At 35.4% G+C, this 19,819-nt stretch overlaps 3 protein-coding genes across 6 annotated transcripts in view; 2 read left to right on the plus strand and 1 right to left on the minus strand.

Moving 5' to 3' along the window:
- Nucleotides 1-6,213, plus strand: part of LOC109822785 (potassium channel KAT3-like) — a 6,363-nt gene extending 150 nt beyond the window's left edge. The window contains 13 exon segments of the mRNA XM_020389029.1: nt 1-134; nt 1,444-1,659; nt 1,751-1,912; nt 2,426-2,483; nt 2,588-2,905; nt 3,544-3,783; nt 3,869-3,967; nt 4,038-4,070; nt 4,402-4,587; nt 4,980-5,057; nt 5,262-5,322; nt 5,711-5,869; nt 5,982-6,213. The exon segment at nt 1-134 is cut by the window's left edge and continues 9 nt beyond it. Coding sequence (XP_020244618.1) covers nt 1-134; nt 1,444-1,659; nt 1,751-1,912; nt 2,426-2,483; nt 2,588-2,905; nt 3,544-3,783; nt 3,869-3,967; nt 4,038-4,070; nt 4,402-4,587; nt 4,980-5,057; nt 5,262-5,322; nt 5,711-5,869; nt 5,982-6,085 — 1,848 coding nt within the window. The 3' untranslated portion in view covers nt 6,086-6,213.
- On the plus strand, nt 6,529-17,509 carry LOC109851512 (potassium channel KAT3-like). 2 transcript variants are annotated; one of them, XM_020421690.1, is made up of 13 exons: nt 6,529-6,764; nt 9,222-9,437; nt 9,510-9,671; nt 10,075-10,132; nt 10,273-10,590; nt 10,741-10,980; nt 11,097-11,195; nt 11,272-11,304; nt 12,118-12,303; nt 13,705-13,779; nt 15,122-15,203; nt 16,332-16,487; nt 17,266-17,509. In XM_020421690.1, exons 1-13 carry the CDS (start codon nt 6,583-6,585, stop codon nt 17,367-17,369), a joined length of 1,911 nt encoding a protein of 636 aa, XP_020277279.1. In that variant the 5' UTR covers nt 6,529-6,582; the 3' UTR covers nt 17,370-17,509. The 2 variants fall into 2 exon arrangements, with proteins under 2 accessions (XP_020277279.1, XP_020277280.1); XM_020421691.1 differs by lacking the exon at nt 12,118-12,303.
- On the minus strand, nt 7,250-18,498 carry LOC109851513. 3 transcript variants are annotated; one of them, XR_002249867.1, is made up of 6 exons: nt 18,320-18,498; nt 16,455-16,512; nt 15,691-15,868; nt 13,677-13,799; nt 10,350-10,474; nt 7,250-7,584 (listed from the first exon to the last, which is right to left on the minus strand). XR_002249867.1 is itself a non-coding variant. In XM_020421692.1 (3 exons), the coding sequence occupies exons 1-3, from the start codon at nt 18,481-18,483 to the stop codon at nt 15,674-15,676; spliced, it is 408 nt and encodes a 135-aa protein (XP_020277281.1). In that variant the 5' UTR covers nt 18,484-18,498; the 3' UTR covers nt 14,256-15,673. The 3 variants fall into 3 exon arrangements, 1 of the variants encoding a protein (XP_020277281.1); XR_002249866.1 differs by having other exon boundaries at nt 13,677-13,805; XM_020421692.1 differs by lacking the exons at nt 7,250-7,584; nt 10,350-10,474; nt 13,677-13,799 and having other exon boundaries at nt 14,256-15,859.

Below are 19,819 nucleotides of genomic sequence, written 5' to 3' on the forward strand. Positions count from 1 at the left end.
TCATCGAACCTAGAGAATAAGCACCTGCACGCGGAGCTGAGTAGTTTTCTGCCAGCCTTTGGAACCACGGTTGATGACGAGGCCTATCCTCACCTCAAGAAGTATGTGGTTGTACCTTACGACCGCCGATACAGGTACCATTGATGACTCTTTTCTCTTTGTTTTGTATCTGTGCAAAATATACAACCGGGATCAGTTTTATGACAGGTTTTCAATTAGAAGCAAGCCACGGCTGAGAGTGATTAGATGTGCATAAGAGAGATTAGTTATACAAAATAGTTACTAGTACTAATTAATTTGTTTCCTCATAATTGGTTGACTTTACAGATCTAAAGAAAACTCATCTGTTTGGGCATTGTAAAAGCCTGCTGGGAGTTAAAAAGACTGGCATGACCGGAGGGGGGGGGGGGGGGGGGTTTGATTAATAGACTGCAAAAGACATAAACCAAATACAAAGTTTATTTTGTTATTTTCTATCAAAATAATTAATGTTACAAGCAAATATCATCCTTTTGAATCAGTTAAGGGCAATAATAACTGATATCTCTACCATGTTTTCATACAATTGACTGTTGAAAGTAATTAATTAATGTTGTCAGCATAACAGGCCTCATCTATACAATTTAATAAAAACAATCAACATGATCCAGAGATATATAATCAGGGGCGGCTAGTTGACCACATATTATGTTAACTTGTACCAACTTGTACAAAGGATTAATGTTCTGGTTCTCTTCTGCATAAATAAAGTTTGGATATTCTAGCTAGTATGATATTAGCCAATAATTGTTCTATCTTCATATTGTAAGGCCCACCGTACCACCATGACAAGCAGAGACCAAATATTCCATCCTTTAAGAGGAAATACATAAATTTCTCAAAAATAAGCATGTAATCATGTAACAGTTTCATGACTAATATTATGTGAAGTTATGAGAACTTTAACAATGCTTGTCATGCTTTTAGGTCGCTGTACATAGGCAAATAGAGAGAGATTTTGGTAAATACTAAATTGTAGAGGTTGTACAGATATTTACATAAAACATTACATGATCAATTCTTTTCTTTCTTTTAAAACACTAGTGAGAGCTTTCAAAATTGTGCCCGTGGAGAAAATAAATATACTAATTGACATTCTGATCCTATGTCAAGAGATCACATCTGACGACAAGTTTCAAGTTGTTGGCTTGTGAACTAATAATGTAATATCAAGATAACAAAATCATTACTTGTGCACATTTTTCAAGTTGTTGGCTTGTGAACTAATAATGTAATATCAAGATAACAAAATCATTACTTGTGCACATTTTTCTTTGAATAATATATCAAACTGAACAAATGTAATATCAAGATAACAAAATCATTACTTGTGCACATTTTTCTTTGAATAATATATCAAACTGAACAAAGCCAATGCTAATTCGTTTTGTGATCTTTGTACAGGTGGTGGCAACTGTTTCTGACAGTCTTAGTGGTCTACTCGGCATGGGCATGCCCCTTTGAGATTGCTTTTCGAAGAGTAGGAACAAGCACTTTCTTACTTATCGATCTCATAGTGAGCACATTCTTTGCTATAGATATCATTATCACTTTCTTCGTAGCTTATTTGGATTCTTCAACATATCTTCTCGTCGATGATCCAAAAAAGATAGCAAGGAGGTACAATCTCAGCTGTTAATTCTTACGGGCTTCTAATTTTCAACTAAGTGGTCTATTTAAGTATCTTCAAATTTTTTGTGTTAAATTTTAGGTATTTGATTAGTCCATGGTTTGTGATGGATATGGCTTCGACTATACCATTTCAGTTTATATACCAGATAGTGAGTGGCAATAAGATCGGTGGTTCTTTCTTTGCATATGTAGAACTCTTAAGGCTCTGGCGGCTTATGCGAGTTAGCGATCTCTTTGCAAGGTGAATCCACTTTCATAATTCAGCGGTTCATTTATATACATGATCATTCTTATAATTAACCTTGTTTTTCGAAATGCTTAAATTTAGAGCGCTTTTTACTGTGTAGGTAGCATAGGTGATTATCAGTAGTATATATCAATGTTTTTGAGGTGTAGAGTTTTATAGTTGTTCTAGTTCCTTTGAATTGATACATGGTGTAACTTGTATATGCACACATAGAGACATTAACATACATTTATATATAATGATAAGATTATAATACTGGTGTAACTTGTATATACACACATAGAAACATTAACATACATTTAGAGAGATGATAAGATTATTATACTGACGTAACATAAGATTTTACACCTCAATGTAAAAATCATGTCCACACATTCAAAAATACATGCGTATCAAAAATCACATACATGAGAAATTGCCATCCAACAAATCAAGCAAATTAATCAAAATAACCTTTTTTTAAAAACAATTCAAAGGTTCAGATTTTAATGCTTGTTATATATGCAGGCTGGAAAAAGACATGAGGTTCAGTTATTTCTGGACACGATGCATGAAGCTCATATTTGTAAGTATATACCCCATATAAAGATAATTTCTCACAAAAATAAAAAATATCGTTATTTCAAACCAACCAAGAATACTGAATTCAAATGTGAAATCTATTTTCAGGTGACATTGTTTACAATACACACAGTAGCCTGTACATTTTACTGGATGGCTGAAAACTATAAACACAAAGCCGATACCTGGATTGGCCATAAGTTTGCAAACTTTGAAGAACGAAGCAGCTGGCTTTGTTATACATATGCTGTTTATTGGTCGATCACGACCCTGACAACCGTTGGATATGGAGATTTGTATGCTGGAAACACTGGAGAAAAAGTATTCAACATCTTCTTCATGCTCTTTAACATTGGCCTTGTTGCTTATGTCATTGGAAATATGACCAACCTCATAGTTCATGGAGCAGTGAGGACACTCATTATGGTATCTCCTATTCTCTTTGCTTAAAAGATACTTGATATCCCAGAGAATTCACACTTTAAGGTTGGATTGAGCTTTAACATAAATATGAGGCGAACAAAAAGAAACCCCCTTCATCTACTTCATCTATACTACTCAAGAAAACCCCTCAGCTGAAAAGTTCAAGAAAAATCACCATATCTACAGGCATTCATGAAACCATTAGTTTTGCAATCGAATTTGGTTCTTCAGATGTCTCGTCACACATCTACATGTGGAATTTTAGCTTAACACAAAAAGATTAGATGTTTTGCTTTATCCGAAAACTATTTTTCCCCCCCACTATACTTTATTCCTTTCAGTTCTTAATATCTGTGAATTTTGAAGTGTGTCTTTTCACACATATACTCAAGTACCGATTTTTCCCAAGAGTTTTAAGAATAAACCCACTTAAAAAATTTAACGGTTTCATTAATGGTCACAGTGGAGAAGATTTTTTAGTCGAACATTTTAGACGAGGGGATTTCTTGAAAACAAGGTATAGAAGAAGGATATTACTTGTCAATTACCTAAATATGATAAGTTCAGTTTAAGTTTTCTCACTGTGTCTTCTAATGTTCAATAAACTACTCAAGAACTGTCCTCTTATTTGGAGCTTGTAGAGAGATACGATCAGTGAAGCTTCATGTTATGCAAACAAGAACAGGCTTTGTGAGGGACTGAAAGAGCAGATAATGGCACATATGCAGCTGAAATTCAGGACAACGGAGTTGCAGCAAGAAGAAGTAATTGCTACCCTACCAAAGGCAATAAGATCAAGCATTTCTCTGCACCTCTTCCAACATATCGTGGAATCATCGTATCTCTTCAAAGGGATCCCTCAAGATTTTGTCATGGAGTTGGTAACCTTCTTTCATTTTTCGATACGTCTTAGTGTCTCTTACTCAGTAACAATGTAATGTTTGGTATTTTGTGCTTTTGCTGCAGGTTACTGAGATGAAAGCAGAATATTTTCCACCAAAAGTAGATATCATACTACAAAATGAGATACCTACAGATTTTTATATCATAGTCTCTGGGGAAGTGGTACGACCCTCTAAGACCTGAGCCTATAGTTTTCTACAACTGAGTTCTAATTATTATTTCAAACATACAGGATGTGATTGCAAATAGCAATGGATCAGATAAGGTATTTCCCACTGACACATCTGCTTCGAAGTAGTGATATCATAGAGTCATGTAATTCTAGACTTTAATAATGCAATAATATTTGGATACAAACATGCAAGATGGTTGATCTCAATTTATGCTGACAATTATGAAAAGAATACGCGACTAAACTTTCAAGTTCATATTTCTCTTCATATTAAGCGGGATGTTAACAAAGCGTCTTTCGCTTTTACCTATGCTAAGTTGTAATTTATGATGCATTATTTCGTCTCATTAACTTATGATGTGGTATTGTGTTGAACATCTATTTTTTTATTCAAGCTACACTGACTTATTCATTAAATTTTTAGTATTTAGAAAGATTAGGACGGGGTGAAATGGCAGGAGAAATTGCAGTGATCCTCAACATCCCGCAGCCTTTTACAGTAAGAAGCAGAAAGCTTTCTCAAGTCTTACGAATAAGTCATCAACACTTTAGCCAGATTGCACAGTCATACATGGGAAATGGGCAGAGAATTGTCTCCAATTTTCTTCAGGTTTGAATCTCAACTCTGTGAACAATTTTAAAATTGGTAAGTTAACAGCAATTATTTTGGGACCTTGAGGAAATAAAATAACTAAGCCAAATTCCTAATTGAGCAAAACTATTTCCACAGGTACTACTATTAAGAAGTAGAGCTTATAGGTCTTATAAGTGAGAAACCGTTTAGTAATTGTACCAATCAGAAAGAATTTAGGAATGCCCCTGAGATTTAAAAAAAAAATCATTTTTTTGGATCAGAATGGAAATAGATAATTTCCAAGAAGGGGTATACCAGTTTAATTTAATATTCCACACAACTGGGGTAATGATTGTTGAACACTTCCCTTCTGATTCAAAATGACAAGTAAACGTTTCACCCTATAATACTGATTCTTTTATCTTCAGTTTTTGAAAAGCCTTAAAGAAGAAACTCTTGAGGAGATACCAATTGTCAGAGAGCTGCTGAACATCGAAGCAGACGAGGTAAATTTTCTGATGAAACTTTTTGCAATCGCTTATGCAACTAAATTGATCGGTAAAGAGGTTTCTTAACACGGAACCTTACCTTAGACTGTGCAAAAAAAAAAAGATTAAATATGAACCAAACAATATTTTTCAATACATGTTGCTTTGATCTCTTAACTCAAAGATTATGGTACCAACAGCTATTGTGATTCTTGTGGACAGAATTCAAGACCAACAAATGGAGAATTACGTGTCAATGGTGTGACTGATGATGATACACAAGGTAAATAAAAATCATTTGTTCCTGCTTTAATTCGTGCATGTAAATATACAACACATCTACAGAAGTCTCATTGTGTTACACTACCTGACTGAATTAGCCAGACTGAATAGATTCCTATTTACGTATTGTTGACCGCATTTGTGAAATTATAAGGATCAAATTTGAGTATAGAATTTACATATGATTTCTATTATTCTAAAGACTGACAGACATCTGAACCAGGACTGATGTGTAATGATAGAAATCGTACGTAGTAAACTAAAATTTCAAAGACATGTACAGTCTTTTGGGAGGGAAATGGAAATCATGTGCAATATTCCACAAATAATGTGCTGTTGAGACCACAACCAGAGATGTGAGACAGGACTAATGTGCAATAATTTCGCAGAAGCGCCAACAACCACTCATCAGCCATTTTTGAGTAGTGTAACCAAGAGAGTAACAATTCATGGACATCATCCCGATGAAGATGATACCACAGAAGGCCCTGCAATGGGGAAACTTGTTCCTCTACCTGATTCAATCGAAGATCTCTTCAAATTAGCTGGTAAAAGCAGTCTTTTAGCTTTCTTTTAAGATATTTTTCACATATATATATATGTACGGTATTTAAAAAAAGTTTAAAACATTTATTGTGAATTGTGTACCTTTGGATGCAGAGAAAGAATTTGGGAAGGTAGCAAGAAGGATCTTCACTAAGGATGGTGCACAAGTCGAAGAATTGTGTATTATTAGAGACAATGATCACTTGTTTATATGTTGAAAGGAGAATGAATTAAGACTTTGTTCGAGATGGCAAGAGGCTACTTGTTTGTGAAGTCCCTACTTCCTCTATCTTTCATAGCGTGTACATTTTGTATCTATTTTTCTAATCGATAAATTTCTTGTGCATCTTGCCCAGATTCCTTTAAAAAAGGACTAAAATCAAAATCTTCATCGTTTGGTGTGAGGAAAAATCTGTAAATTTGTTCTCATATACAGATAACATATGCCTCTACAGAGATAAATTTAGATAATCGGAACTCAATGTATTTACACCCTCTATTTGTTCCTAAAAAAAAGGGTAAAAAAAAGACAAGGCATGTATCTAAGTTTATCCCAACTCCCCGTAAAAAAATAAACACCTCTCTCTCTCTCTCTCTCTCTCTCCCTCCTCCTCCATCTCTCTCTCTCTCTCCACCATCTCTCTCTCTCTTCCCCCCAAGAAGTAATAGCTAGCTTATTATCAAAGGAAACTGAGATTTTAGAATGATATAGGAAATGGCACGAGGAAATGCACTACCAACATCACCACGTTTGGTTAGAAGAGCATCAAATACAGATGACAAGAGCTTGCACATTCTCTTCAGCGGCTTCCTGCCATCAATAGAGCTTAGTATAGATGATGAAGCTTATCCTCGCCTTAACGAAGACGTAATCACACCATTTGATCCTCATTACAGGTAATATATCTATGTGAAGCATACAAACTTGTCTTCTTAATTAATAGGGTTAATTGCATGCAAACCTCCTACACGGTCGTGTTCGCGTTGTGATCGATACTTATTACCCACGAAGTTTGATATTGATAGATACACCTTATTTCTATAATGCGTAATACATATGTAATAACCAAGTTTCAAGTAAAATCATGTTCAGAAAGAGAGAAGAAACAATTTGGAAGTAAACAAACTTATTTCTATAAAACCCAAAGAAATTATGAGGATATCCAGTTTGAACTCTTAAAGTTCTTAGTTGGATGCAGCAACAAAGCAAATCCATTTGTAGGATTCACATCTAGATCCACTATAATATAATCTGCAAATTCGAACCCGAATCAGATCCAGGTTATTGGATTGGCTCCATTATCATCTCATACTCCTTACCGGCCAAAAACAGATGGTCAAAAAATTACAACATATAATAAGCGATTCCTTGTTCAATGGGGTTCAACAAATAGAACATGTGATCCAATGAAGCATAATACAATAAAGGACAATCCACAGGGTTAACACATATATGCTTATACAAAAAGCTACTCAAATTGATCACAACCTCTCTCTTAATCTCTCTTAAAACCTCTCTACAGAACCATAACAAGTATCTAAGTTTTTTTAAAAAAAATTCCGACCCAATAATAAAACCTCCAAGAAAGTCACAAGAGAGACCATGGAGTACTACTACACACAGGACAGGGAAAAAAAAGCCAAAGAAAATGTCCAGGAGCAAACCGACACTCTGATTTGTCCCGCTTCTCTTGGGCTACTAGCCATAGACTTTTACCTGCAAAAAAATAGAAAAATCCCAAGAGATTTTAGTAGACCAACAATAACCATGATTAATAGAGGAAAAGGTTATAGATCATATAAAAGAAAAAAATCTCATAAGAGATCTTTTTTTATTTAGGAAAAATGAGTCAGACAATAACCATCATGCAAAATACTCCAATCTGTGCTATCATATTTGCCGTATGTGTTTTGGTTTGTGATGCGGTAAGAATATCTCCCGCAATACATCAAATCGTGCAAAACATGGAAAAAGCTAATTTTTTTTAGTTTGGTACTTTAGGTCACATTTGGTACTTAGGTCACGATGCTCTAGAGAACATTTATGGGCATTTGATCTTCTCCAGCTAGTTCATATAAGACCAACTACAGTTTTAGTTGAAAAAGAATACAACTAATGTCCTAGAGAAACAACCAAATTTTCCCTGGACTACAACACCAGCAACTAATGATCTATCAGAAAATGCTAATCAAACAAGGATTTTCACCTTGAGAAAGCTCAAAAATATCCTTGTCTACAGAAACTTACCATAGCTTTATTCAAGAACTTAGAAAAATCCAGAAAGGCAGAGAATTTAAATTTTCATTTTTGCACCCTCTCTTTTAATTCACCAAGATCTTGACTAATAGCACTCCTACAGGCTGACGATGCAGATAAAGGAACTGAAAGGCTAAAGAAGAGCCAGTAATCCAATTAGCAAGCCAAAATTTAACTAATCCATTAGACCCACATTTTATAAAATTTCCGACATGGTGTTCAATCTAATCTTAACAATTTATTTTTTCTTTCAATAGGGATGCATCCAGTCTACTCTTAATCTTACACCATTCATTATAACCCAGACCATAGATAGTCTTCTTCTCTGAAGTGTGATTGATGCCAAATATCTTAACCTGTGTTTCAAAAGTAAATGCATTGCAAGTCTCACACGGATCTATCTGTATTTCTGATATGTGCTTCATTGTTCCCATGAAGACTGATAATCAACTAAAATATTTTGCATAAGAGTACACATAAGTTTGTAACCTCCGAGTGACAAATCTGTCATTCCTCAGGACCTCTATTCTTCACTTTCAACTGGCACATAACACGCTTTATACTTCCCCGGACCAAATAAAAATCTCAAATCAGGATCTCTTCCAGAGTTCCAAGTTCTCTCACATATCTAGCTTAACTGTATTTTTCTGCATTGTCTAGTTTGATGTTGTATCGATGTCCTATGGATTCGTTGTTTGTTCACATTCACTTGCATTGAACTAGTCTTTTTCCCCCTGGGCACACAAAGAAATGAAGAACCTAATCCATTTATAAAAGAGTTTGACACTGGTTACAACCTATATAAACTCTAGATTCCCATCGACTTATCAAAATCTTTTCCTACTACTTGAGTCTATTTTCACTTTTTTATAGTTCTCCCATTTAGTTGAATTTCTTCAATACGTCAACTTGTAGTAAGGGAAGTCACACATTTGTGGAACAAGTAACATATATTTGAGGAAATTTGGCAGCACGCATTAAATCATAAGTGAAGTAACCATGTGACAATGCCATCTACGAGAATACTAGATTTTGCACTTGGATGAATAAAACTGAGCAAACTAATATCTAAATAGTGTTCCTGATGCTTTGTGCAGGTGGTGGCAAATGTTTCTAATAATCTTAGTAATCTACTCTGCTTGGGCATGCCCATTTGAGATAGCATTTCACAGGGCGTGGTCAGCCTACTTAGCGACTGTTGATCTTGTGGTGGATGTGTTCTTTGCTAGTGACATGGTGATGACTTTCTTTGTAGCTTACGTGGACCCTTCTACGTACCTCATCATTGATGACCGAAAGAAGATTGCCACTAGGTATATATGAATTTTTCTTCTAAATTGCTCACCTTCAGTTAATATCTTCCTAGTGTTCTCGGTAAATTTCAGGTATGCGACAAGTCCATGGTTTGTGATGGACTTGGCCTCCACTCTACCATTTCAAGTCATATATGACGTCATGCATGGCAAAGACCATAGTGGTAGTTTCTTCAGATATGTAGGACTCTTGAGGCTCTGGCGGCTTAGGCGAGTTAGCAATCTCTTTGCATGGTGAGGCTACTATTACTCAATGCTGGATCTAGCTAATATACCATCTTTAATGAAATAGAATTAGCAGATAGGCGACTCACAACAGAAGTGCCCCAGAACTCTAAATTCAAACAATTCCACTATGTAAGGAGGAAGAAAATGCAACAAAAAAAGGAGAAAATTCAAACTCAATAGCATGAATCTATTTTTATGGGTAGAAGTTACATCCAAGGGAATCCATGATATCAATTTTTTCAAAGTCAGGCATCAAAGTGAAGACAATAAAACCAACATCAGCTACAATATCATAACTTCATAAGCAACACAACGAGATAAAAAAGGATCTTTCCTGTGTTACATTCAATAAGAGGTGACTCCCTGGTATCAAAAGCCAACGCTTTTTAAACGTTTGTTGTCTATATAGGTTGGAGAAAGATATAAGGATCAGTTACTTCTTGACAAGATGTGTGAAGCTCATATCTGTAAGTATATAAATTCTGTCTTTTCTTTCTGAAACGAAAACCATTCTCATACTGCAAACAATAGAAAGTTTTGATCCAAAATACTCCAACAAAGGGGTATATATCAACAATGAATATTCAATTATGAAGTTTTATTTCAGGTAACACTGTTCACTGTACATTGTGTAGCATGCATAAATTACTTGATGGCAGTTAAATATAAAAGCAAAGACCATACCTGGCTTGGCCATGTGGTACCCAAGTTTGAAGACAGGAGCATCTGGCTGGGCTACATATATGCCATGTACTGGTCGATCACAACCCTCACCACCGTTGGCTATGGGGATATCTATGCTGCAAACACTGGAGAGAAGGTGTTTAACATATTGTACATGCTATTCAACATGGGCCTCAACTCCTATGTCATCGGGAACATGACAAACATCATAGTACATGGAGCTTCACGTGCAATCATCATGGTAACTCATCTTCACCTCATGATACTCGATAGCATGATAACATCCAAGGACAGGAACAGATATAGTTCAAACAAAATCTAACCATAATTTACTCAGGTATTCTATGCTTAATGGTTTCTGAAGAATAATGACCTTGATTGGATCATGTAGAGGGATACTATTCGTGAAGTTTCACGGTATGCAAACAAGAACAGGCTTTCGGAGGGACTGAGGGAACAAATAATGGCACATCAAGAACTCAAATTCAAGACCATGGAGTTGCAACAAGAAGAAGCAATTGTAAATCTACCCAAGGCAATAAGATCAAGCATAGCTATGCACCTATTCCAGCCTATTGTCGAGTCGACATACCTCTTCAAAGGGGTTCCCCGTGATTTCATGATGGAGTTGGTATTATTCATTAGATCTTAGTTTAAACAAAAATTTCGGTTTTATAAAGTGATTTGGTCGCTGTTTTGATATTTCTTTCTTTATTATTTGACCTTTCTCATTTGCTTCTCTCGCAGGTTTCTGAGATGAAAGCAGAACATTTTCCACCTAAAGCAAATATCATTCTTCAAAATGAGATACCTACAGACTTCTATATCATTGTTTCTGGGGAAGTGGTAATGCTGTTTTAGGCTCTACTGATAAATTATTTAAAACTGAGTTTAGTTTCTAACCCTCCCTACAAACTTGCAGGAAGTCCTGACAAATACCAATGGATCAGATAAGGTAACTCCTACTTCATTAATAGCCATGGACACAAATCAAGAGAGGCAAAAATTTCTCAAGTTTTTAGACTGTCCTCCTGATCCACATCTCTTGAAACATCGAGGAACCAAAAATATCAATGATATTCAGGAAGGAACTCATGGAGGCAAGATATTTTATACTTGCCTGATTCAACACTTTTTGGTTTACCAACATGCACTATCATTTAATTTAACTGGTTTCATTGTGCTGAATTGAATTGAAAGAAACAGTATAAATTATAATGAAAGTCCATGCATCATTTTGTGATATCAGCGGTGTTCTTATTGTGAGGAGACCAACTCTGTTTTTTATCTCATTTTTATAGGATTGGGTACCATTTTGCTTCATTAAAAACTTTTTTAGTGAAACATGGTAGTCTCTGTCTTTTCCAATCAAAACTACAAATCAAGTCCATACTGCAAAAAAGTAGATCCAGAAATATGTTTCAATGTTAAATTTCTAGAAAAGTTGCTAGCTGACACGCAACTCACATTGCTAGCTGCAAAAAAGTAGATCCAGAAATATGTTTCAAGATCGCCATAGAGTCATCTCCAATAAAAATCCAGAAAGGTAACAGATGAAGGGGTTAAGCGCAATACTAATCGTCTAGTACTACCAAGTTTCAATTTTCTTGCAAATGGAATATTTCCAACATCATCTGCAATATTAAGTTTATGTTCAACTATGACTCAGACAGCATAATGTCATGTCTTGGTAACAGTATTGACGAAAATTTAATTGTTGTATAATACTCAAATCTATTTCAAGCTAGCTCATGCTATAATGTTTCAGTTTTTGGAAAGACTAGGACAAGGTAAAATGGCAGGGGAGATTGGGGTGATGCTCAACATTCCACAGCCTTTCACAGTAAGGAGCAGAAGACTTTCTCAGGTTCTGCGAATTAGTCATCAGCATTTTGGCCAGATTTTGCAGACATATATAGAAGAAGGCCTGAGAATTGCCTCCAATTTTCTTGAGGTTTGAATCTAATTTGTAGAAATATAGAGCTTAAACATTATCTGCAGAGAGAAAGAGAGCAAAAAAATTATTATTCCCACAAACCCTAGCATCTCTTAAAGAGAGATTAGGAAGGTTACATAAACAGGTACGAATATTGACCCAAGTGCCCAAACACCAAAATAATTGAAGAATTAATAACATAGAACACTCTCCTTCAAGATGGAATATATTTATAGAACATGCCCAGCTTGTTAGACATAGAAACAAAACAACTAGGTGAAAACATTGTGGTGCCGAGGGTATTTGAAGACATTATCAGTTTATCTGCACTCTTTCTCTCGACATGATATCAAAGTAACCCACGTTCAAGTCCCAGTGGGCACATATTTAATAAGGACTTTTAGAAGATGAAACCTTCGCTTGAGTTCAGGTTCAGGCCCATGAATGGGGCACATTATAGTATAAAATTACAACACTCGACCCTCACCACCATTTTGGAGTTTTGGTGTAGTGGGAGGGATCTTTGAGAAAATGGTTAACCATGATGAAATAAAGATAGCTAAACAAAAATCCTTAAATTAAATAATTCCCACATATAATTGATTTAGGAAAAATGACTCCGGTGTTTTTTATGAAGTTGAGAGCAGTTAATAATGCAAAAGTTATTCATTGGTTGGCATGAATAAGTAGAATGAGGATTTAGGAATGTGATCGCTGAATTAAGGAAGGAGAACTACCCAAAATCCACTTTTGCGATCAAAATTTGGAAGCAAAAGCCTGCTTTCAGCAGATATGCACATGTTTTATTGAATTCAAGATAAACATTCATGTACTGTAATACCCCAACCCTTGAGAGAGTGATGTGATTAGTATTGATAGATTTGATTGGAATACTCATACCACCAAGATGTATCTTCTTTTCGGGAACCCAACTCTTAGAAACTCCAAAGTTAAGCGTGCTTGGCCTGGAGAAATTCTAGGATGGGTGACCCCCTGGGAAGTTTTTCAGGGAGCGCGTGAGTGAGGACAAAACGTGCTGAAAAGACATGTGGTGGTTTGTGAGGCCAATCCATCGGATCTAATAGCGTACCGACTCCGGGATTCCGGGGCGGGGCGTTACATGTACTGTCTTAGATATTAGGAATTTCTTTCAAATCTAAGTTGTGCATTGAAATTCACAAGTGTGTTAACCACCATATCCTATGGAACAAAGGGAATTGCTGTCAAATCATAAGATGGTACAAGTGTATTTCCATAGAACTCTATAACATATGTTAATGAAACGTTTCACAAGTGTTCTTTTGCATGCATAAAATGAAGTTCTGCAAATAAGTGATGTCATAAGAATTGAAAGTTTTGCTGCTGATTGTAAATGATGACAAAATGCTTACTCTATAATCCTTATTCTTCAATCTTCAGTTTCTGAAAGACCTTGAAGAACAAACTCTGGAGGAGTTACCATCTGTAGAGGAGCTATTGCATGACAGTGACAAGGTAGATCTTCTCTACTTGCCCTGAAACTTTTTCAGGCAGATTTATAACTGAATTAAGAAGTTACCTAAGATGTGAACACATCATTCCTCAAAAAAGACATAATCATATCTAACATTGAGGCGACAAACAAAAGATGGAAGATAGACACAAATATCATGTTGACTAGCACTATAACAAAACAAGTGAAGAATGCAATCAAGAATCCTAAGAATCCATGAACAATTCAAGGTATTTAGAGAGAACCAAGCTGTCTCAAGCTAATAGCTTCTGTGTATAACTGAGATTTTGTTAATAAATTACCCAACTATAAACGTGAAGGATAAATTTCCAAATCCTGGGAAACCATGAACAATCTATGGTGCTCCAGAGAGAATCAAGGTGTCTCTAGCTAATGCCTCCTGTACAGGAACTAAGATTTTGTCAATCAATTACCCAGCTTCTAAAGTGAGGTGGCAGAAGACTGAGTCACATAATGGGTATCGTTGTCATATGAGGGATTTTCTCGTGTAAAGTGGTGTGGCTGAATCTCAGTCAGCTAAACGAAGGGGCAGAGAAAATCCCTAATAACCAGACTTGGCTGAGATTCAGTCACATCATTGTACATGAGCGAATCCTCTCATATGACATGATTCTCATTAATCTCATACAAATATATGGATATACATACATCTATATACATATACTTGAACATATATGACCATAAAATATAACCCACCATTAATTTTTTACGAAAACATTGTTCCCTCAAACGACTATAGCATCCTTCAGAAAAGCTAGTATTGTAAAAGAAGATGAAATTGATTCTGGCAATATTTTACTTGTGTTTGTTACACTATTACCAGCTATAGCATCTAGTTTCATAATTTCTGATTTAAGAAATTGTTGATATAATCTATCTGTAACCACACATAGAGTGAACTAAGAGAAAGCAGGCAGGTATTATTCTAGAAATTGTTGTGTCCAGTAAGTCAAATGTTTCAAACTTAAAAATTATTTATACAGTTTTTCTTTAACCAAGCATGGGAATGACTATTAGTACAGAATTGTTGTCAGCCAAGCATGGAAATGAACTGACAAACAGGCAAGTGACTTAAAGACCAAAAACTAATTTAATTAAAAATAGAAATTGATGAAAAATAGTGTTACTAAGCAGATAGATGGCAAAGAATTAATCAAGAAGGTTAACTGCAACCATCATTTGTACCAAGATTCCAATCCTTGTCTGCAGCAAACAAACCAAATATAAAGTGCTGCTCTTACGGTGCTTAAATTTTCCACAAGTCGCTTTGTCTTTTAAGTATTAGCAGTTCGTCAAGCTACTTACTATCATTGTTCTGTATAGCATTCAAGACCAATGGAAGGAGTATATGTACAAGATTACCAGGTCTCGAGCTCAAGCAATGAGGGAACAGCTGATACACGAGGTTAATAAACTCAAGCCTAATGAATGCTTTAGTGCATGAATGAAGCTAAATTTGTCATCTGTTGTTTGGCTAAATTGAAGGATTGTGTGATTGCTGATTACTCACATATGGCTAACTTTATAGATTTTTGAAATAGAATATATCTTTTTAGAAGTATCAGAAAAGAATAATGATTTTGTCCTATGGGGTATCCATTACCTTGCAAGAAGGTAACTAAATATAATCGAATGATAAAAGTTATTGTCTTATGTGGTCTAAGAAATTAAAAAATGTTTTCTACAATTTAATATACATCAAATTCAAATTCAGAACAGCTGATATAGTCATGATTCAAGGGGTCAGGTCCAGTTGCTATTTTGGGTCAGATAGACAAACCATTGAAGGCTAGAATTATTGCATAACTTACTTTAAGAAAGTATAAGCATGAAACTTCTGGTATAAAAAAGTAAATAGTAGAGTGTCCCTAGGTACTAGTATCGATACCCACCCTCCTGCTTTTGTTGAGCAGGCAAATTGTCTTCCTTTTTCTCCAAAACTTGATAATTGGGCTTGTCCTCTTCATCTAACGTGTCATTAATCCTCTTTAATCCCTTGGCCTTCTTTTGAATGCTCTGGGGCTCTTCCAACTTTGCTTTATTTGCTCTTTTCTTCATAAACTTTTATTTCTTACAAAATTGATAAAAGAACTATATCAATGATTATTTGCATGAAAATTTAGATGAAAAGAGGCATAAAAGTGCAATAAAATATACAAACCTTTTTATTAGGTTAAAATTTCTCTAGGGAAAACTTATATACAAAAAACGAGAACACTGTGCCTCGTATGAGTAGATTCTCAAAAAAAGATTTGAAAACACATGTATGAATAAATATGAGTGGAAAGTGTAAACACACATAGATCTTGCCATTTCGAGAAATTCAATGTGTTGATTTCTTCAGCAATCTTATGCAACTGGTTATCCTCAGCATTCTCTATGAAATTCAAAGATATTTCACATTGAAAAAATTGGCCTTAGACAAAATTTCAAAGTTTGATTCATGCATAGAGAAGGGCCCCATACAATCAAAAGATCAAATAGATTTTGCTACAGATTACTTCAAAACCTGTTTTCTTCTATAACCTTGCAGGACCAGAAACTATTGGTGGACAAGTTTCAAGTAACTTAGCAAAGAGAGTAGTAATTCATGGTCATCATCCACATGAAGACAATAAAATAGAAGGCTCAGTATCGGGGAAACTCATCTCTCTACCTGATTCCCTTGAAGATCTCCTGGAAGTAGCAGGTAAAACAGTGCTTCAGCTTTCTCTCTGTCAAGTATATTATCATGACAGACTAAATCAGATTTCATTAGCTATTCACGATGTTTAAAAAGAAACATGTAACTAGATTACTGTTATATAGAGTATTAATTGCCAAGCGAGTATTGTCTTCTCACCAATTCGTCTTTCATGACCTGATGGTGAATCAACCTCAAAGTTTTGTTAAGTGTTTTGTTTGGGAGTTGCATAATTCTTAAGATAAAACTATAAACTATGCTACTTACTGAAGATTACAAATGAATAAGATATTCAGTAGATATAAATTGCACCAAATTTCACTCACCACGCAAAAAAAATCATTACTTATGGAGACTAAATTAATAGAGGACAAATGCATAGGATAAACCCTTAATATCTAACAGTAGACGAAGTTATTTTGTAAGAAAATATGCTCATAAGGAGGTATATACAATTCAAATAAATGATAAGAAGGTCATTAATGTTATTGTGGTTGAAATGGCAGAATAGGCGATCATATCTGACAAGATTTTTTTTACTGCAGAATCAGAGAAGGTTATTCATGTTACTTTCATATGGAGCTAACTGTAGGGTAATACGAATGTAATCAGTGTGGCTGATTCATCAGTTACTGGATAGAATATCTTAGCTAAATTTGTGTGGTTTTCTTCAAATTTTACAACGGACTTTAGAGTTAGAAGTGGTATTTCTTAGTATAACATGTTACAAACTCTATTTCAGTTCCAGTTACATAGGCTACTAATCTGAATTTTGTGGATTCAGAAAGAGAATTTAACAAAGCATCAAGAAGGATCTTCACTAAAGATGGAGCACAAGTAGAGGAGATACGTACAATAAGAGATAATGATCACTTGTTCATATGTTAAAAAGAGCATGGAAAGATTGTAACTCGAGAATAGCATGAATCTTCTTGTATACATTGGTACCAAACTATCCAGCATCATCGAATATCAAATGCAGAATCATGTATACGATTGTCCAGTGAAAAAGAAGATAATAAATTCAGTTTGAGGGATTGCTTCCCTTTTCTGAAAGTATGTTCATTATCAATATGCCTAAGAAAGCTCAAAGAAGCTAAGGCTTTTCGTTTCCAAATACGGCACCTCTCAATCGTATTTTCAGCTTGTGCTTTTGTTGTTAAAGAACCCTTCCACTGCACCAAAACTTCGGAGTTGTGATAAGGATTAAGGGTTATAGTTCTATATTCTAGCATGCCCCTATAGGTTGAGTGCCCTTTCTATGGGCCGAAACATGGATTCAGATAGCGGTATCTGTTTTTATAATGCCTTAAGATGCGTGGACGGTCGGAATTGGACCTGAGTTCCTTTGTTACCATGTCAAATAATCCTTGCACTGAACCAAAACTCTCTGACTTTTTGTAAGGACTGAAAGCTATAGTTTTATATCCTAACACTTGACTACACACATGATGCTGATAACTTCCCTTTTCAAGCAACATTTGCATAGTTCACATATTATAGATATAAATGTTTTATGTCTTGGCTCTAAAAGATTCATACTCGATACTCAACCCGATACCCAATTGCAAACGAACAAAGGCATGTCATATATTGAAACAACTACTTGAAACCACTTCGCCCTGTCCTTGATGACTTAAAATAAGTCTGCAAATTATGGATGCTTCCTGGAATTTTTCGTGAAGCCTATATGAGGGGCTGGAGATCAATTCTTTCAGAAATTGAAGGAACTAACACAGAACGTTAATTTCTAGAAACTATTGACATAAAAAAACGAGTAAAATCATGAAATTACAAAGGAAAAAAAAAATTTATGCCTTCAAACATTATCAAGTTACCTCTTGAGTGAGGAGCGGCGGCCGAGTTCAGGGTTCTCGTCCTTCATCAGAAGAGATTTCTGCATTGATCGTCCATTAATTTTTAATTTGGGTGTGAAAATATGGTAAATGCGTTGGGATTTGGATAATTTGGGTTTAGGGTTGATTTGCCTCGAGCATGGCATTTCATGAAAGGGTCCATTAACTTTTGCAATCTTATATGATGATTTATATTTTTGCTTCTCAATTTGATTAGCCCCCTCTATATTTGCTTCTTAATTTAATGCCATGGGCTAAGGCCTTCATTGCGCTGAAGAAGATTAATGTTACATTTCAAGCCCAAGTGGGTGGAAGACCAATTTTTCTTCTATCAGCTTAACGTTCTTTTAGAAAAATCTAGCAAAAAGAATCTTAACAATATTTCAAAAGATGAAAGGTAAAGAAACTATAATTTTCAAAACTTTCATTGGTGGTTTATGTAGTAGTGTGTTGATGTAAGAAGTTAAAGTTAAGTGGGAGGATTTGGGGTTGATTCAGAGGAACTTAGGGTCCCTTAATCTTCTTTAATGAGTGTTTTCTGAGTGGAAAAAAGTCACGACAAACACAAGCAACATGACAGATGATCAGAGTTGGGTTCTCCGATGGTTCCTCTGATGACTAGGTTAGTTGTGATCTCAAGGGGAGAAAAAATAATTCAATTCTCTTAAGTGTGCAGAATTTTGCGTTAGATAATGTACCTATTTATACAATTATACTAGATCTAGAAAGGCATTTGCGTAACTTTGGCCGAGTCCAGGCAGTCGGTTTGGTCAGTTGATACTTTACAGGTGTCTACAGTGGATGATCCGAGTGATCCTTATATTTATTGTGGCGGCGACAGAAGGGTTGTGGCATTAGCGTGGTCTGATGAGTCATTATGACTCTAGAGAATGTGCAATGATGGCTTTGATTATGCATTTAATGCGATAGTGACTAGCTGTCATCGCTAAGTTCGAGAGGGAACGACTTTCATCTCGTCCTTCGAGAGAGATCGAGAGAAGACGCCTTTCGTCTCAGGCTGCTGAACTAGGAAGCCTCGGATATCTGAGACGGCTCTATTAAGGACATCTTTCGTCTTGGCCCTTCTAAACAAGGTAGAGTGAAGATGTCTTTTAAGCTAGCCTTTATAAGACTAGGGTCAGATTGATATCTAGTTGATCAAGACACGTGTCGCTTTCTTTCATTGTTTTGTAAAGTATCAGCTGACCAGGCCGATTGCCTAGACTCTGTCAAAGTTACATAAATGCCCTTCTAGATCTAGTATAAATAGGCACGTTGTCTACTACATGATGGTACACAAATTTCCGCACACTTAGAGCCTGTTTGTTTGCACAGAAGTAACTGTGAAATAGCAGAAGTATAGGAAGTAGAGGGTACGTTTGCTACTTCTAGACAAAAATATATGTTTGTTTCTCTTGAAAATTTACTTTCGCTACTTACTTAAATAATGATGTGGACAACTCCATTTCCTTAATTTTTTTT

This window comes from Asparagus officinalis, chromosome 8 (assembly GCF_001876935.1).
Source record: "Asparagus officinalis chromosome 8, Aspof.V1, whole genome shotgun sequence".
Classification (NCBI taxonomy): Eukaryota; Viridiplantae; Streptophyta; class Magnoliopsida; order Asparagales; family Asparagaceae; genus Asparagus; species Asparagus officinalis.

Bases quoted from the DNA above. Each gene is read 5' to 3' on its own strand.
- LOC109851512 (XM_020421690.1), top strand. From the start codon at position 6,583: ATGGCACGAGGAAATGCACTACCAACATCACCACGTTTGGTTAGAAGA. The intron at 9,438-9,509 runs GTATATATGAAT...GGTAAATTTCAG, and splicing joins CGAAAGAAGATTGCCACTAG to GTATGCGACAAGTCCATGGT. The intron at 10,981-11,096 runs GTATTATTCATT...CTTCTCTCGCAG, and splicing joins GTGATTTCATGATGGAGTTG to GTTTCTGAGATGAAAGCAGA.
- LOC109851513 (XM_020421692.1), bottom strand. From the start codon at position 18,483: ATGCCATGCTCGAGGCAAATCAACCCTAAACCCAAATTATCCAAATCC. The intron at 16,513-18,319 runs GTAACTTGATAA...TATACTTGACAG, and splicing joins CGCCGCTCCTCACTCAAGAG to AGAGAAAGCTGAAGCACTGT. The intron at 15,860-16,454 runs GTAGAGAGATGA...AAGAAATAAAAG, and splicing joins GAGATCTTCAAGGGAATCAG to TTTATGAAGAAAAGAGCAAA.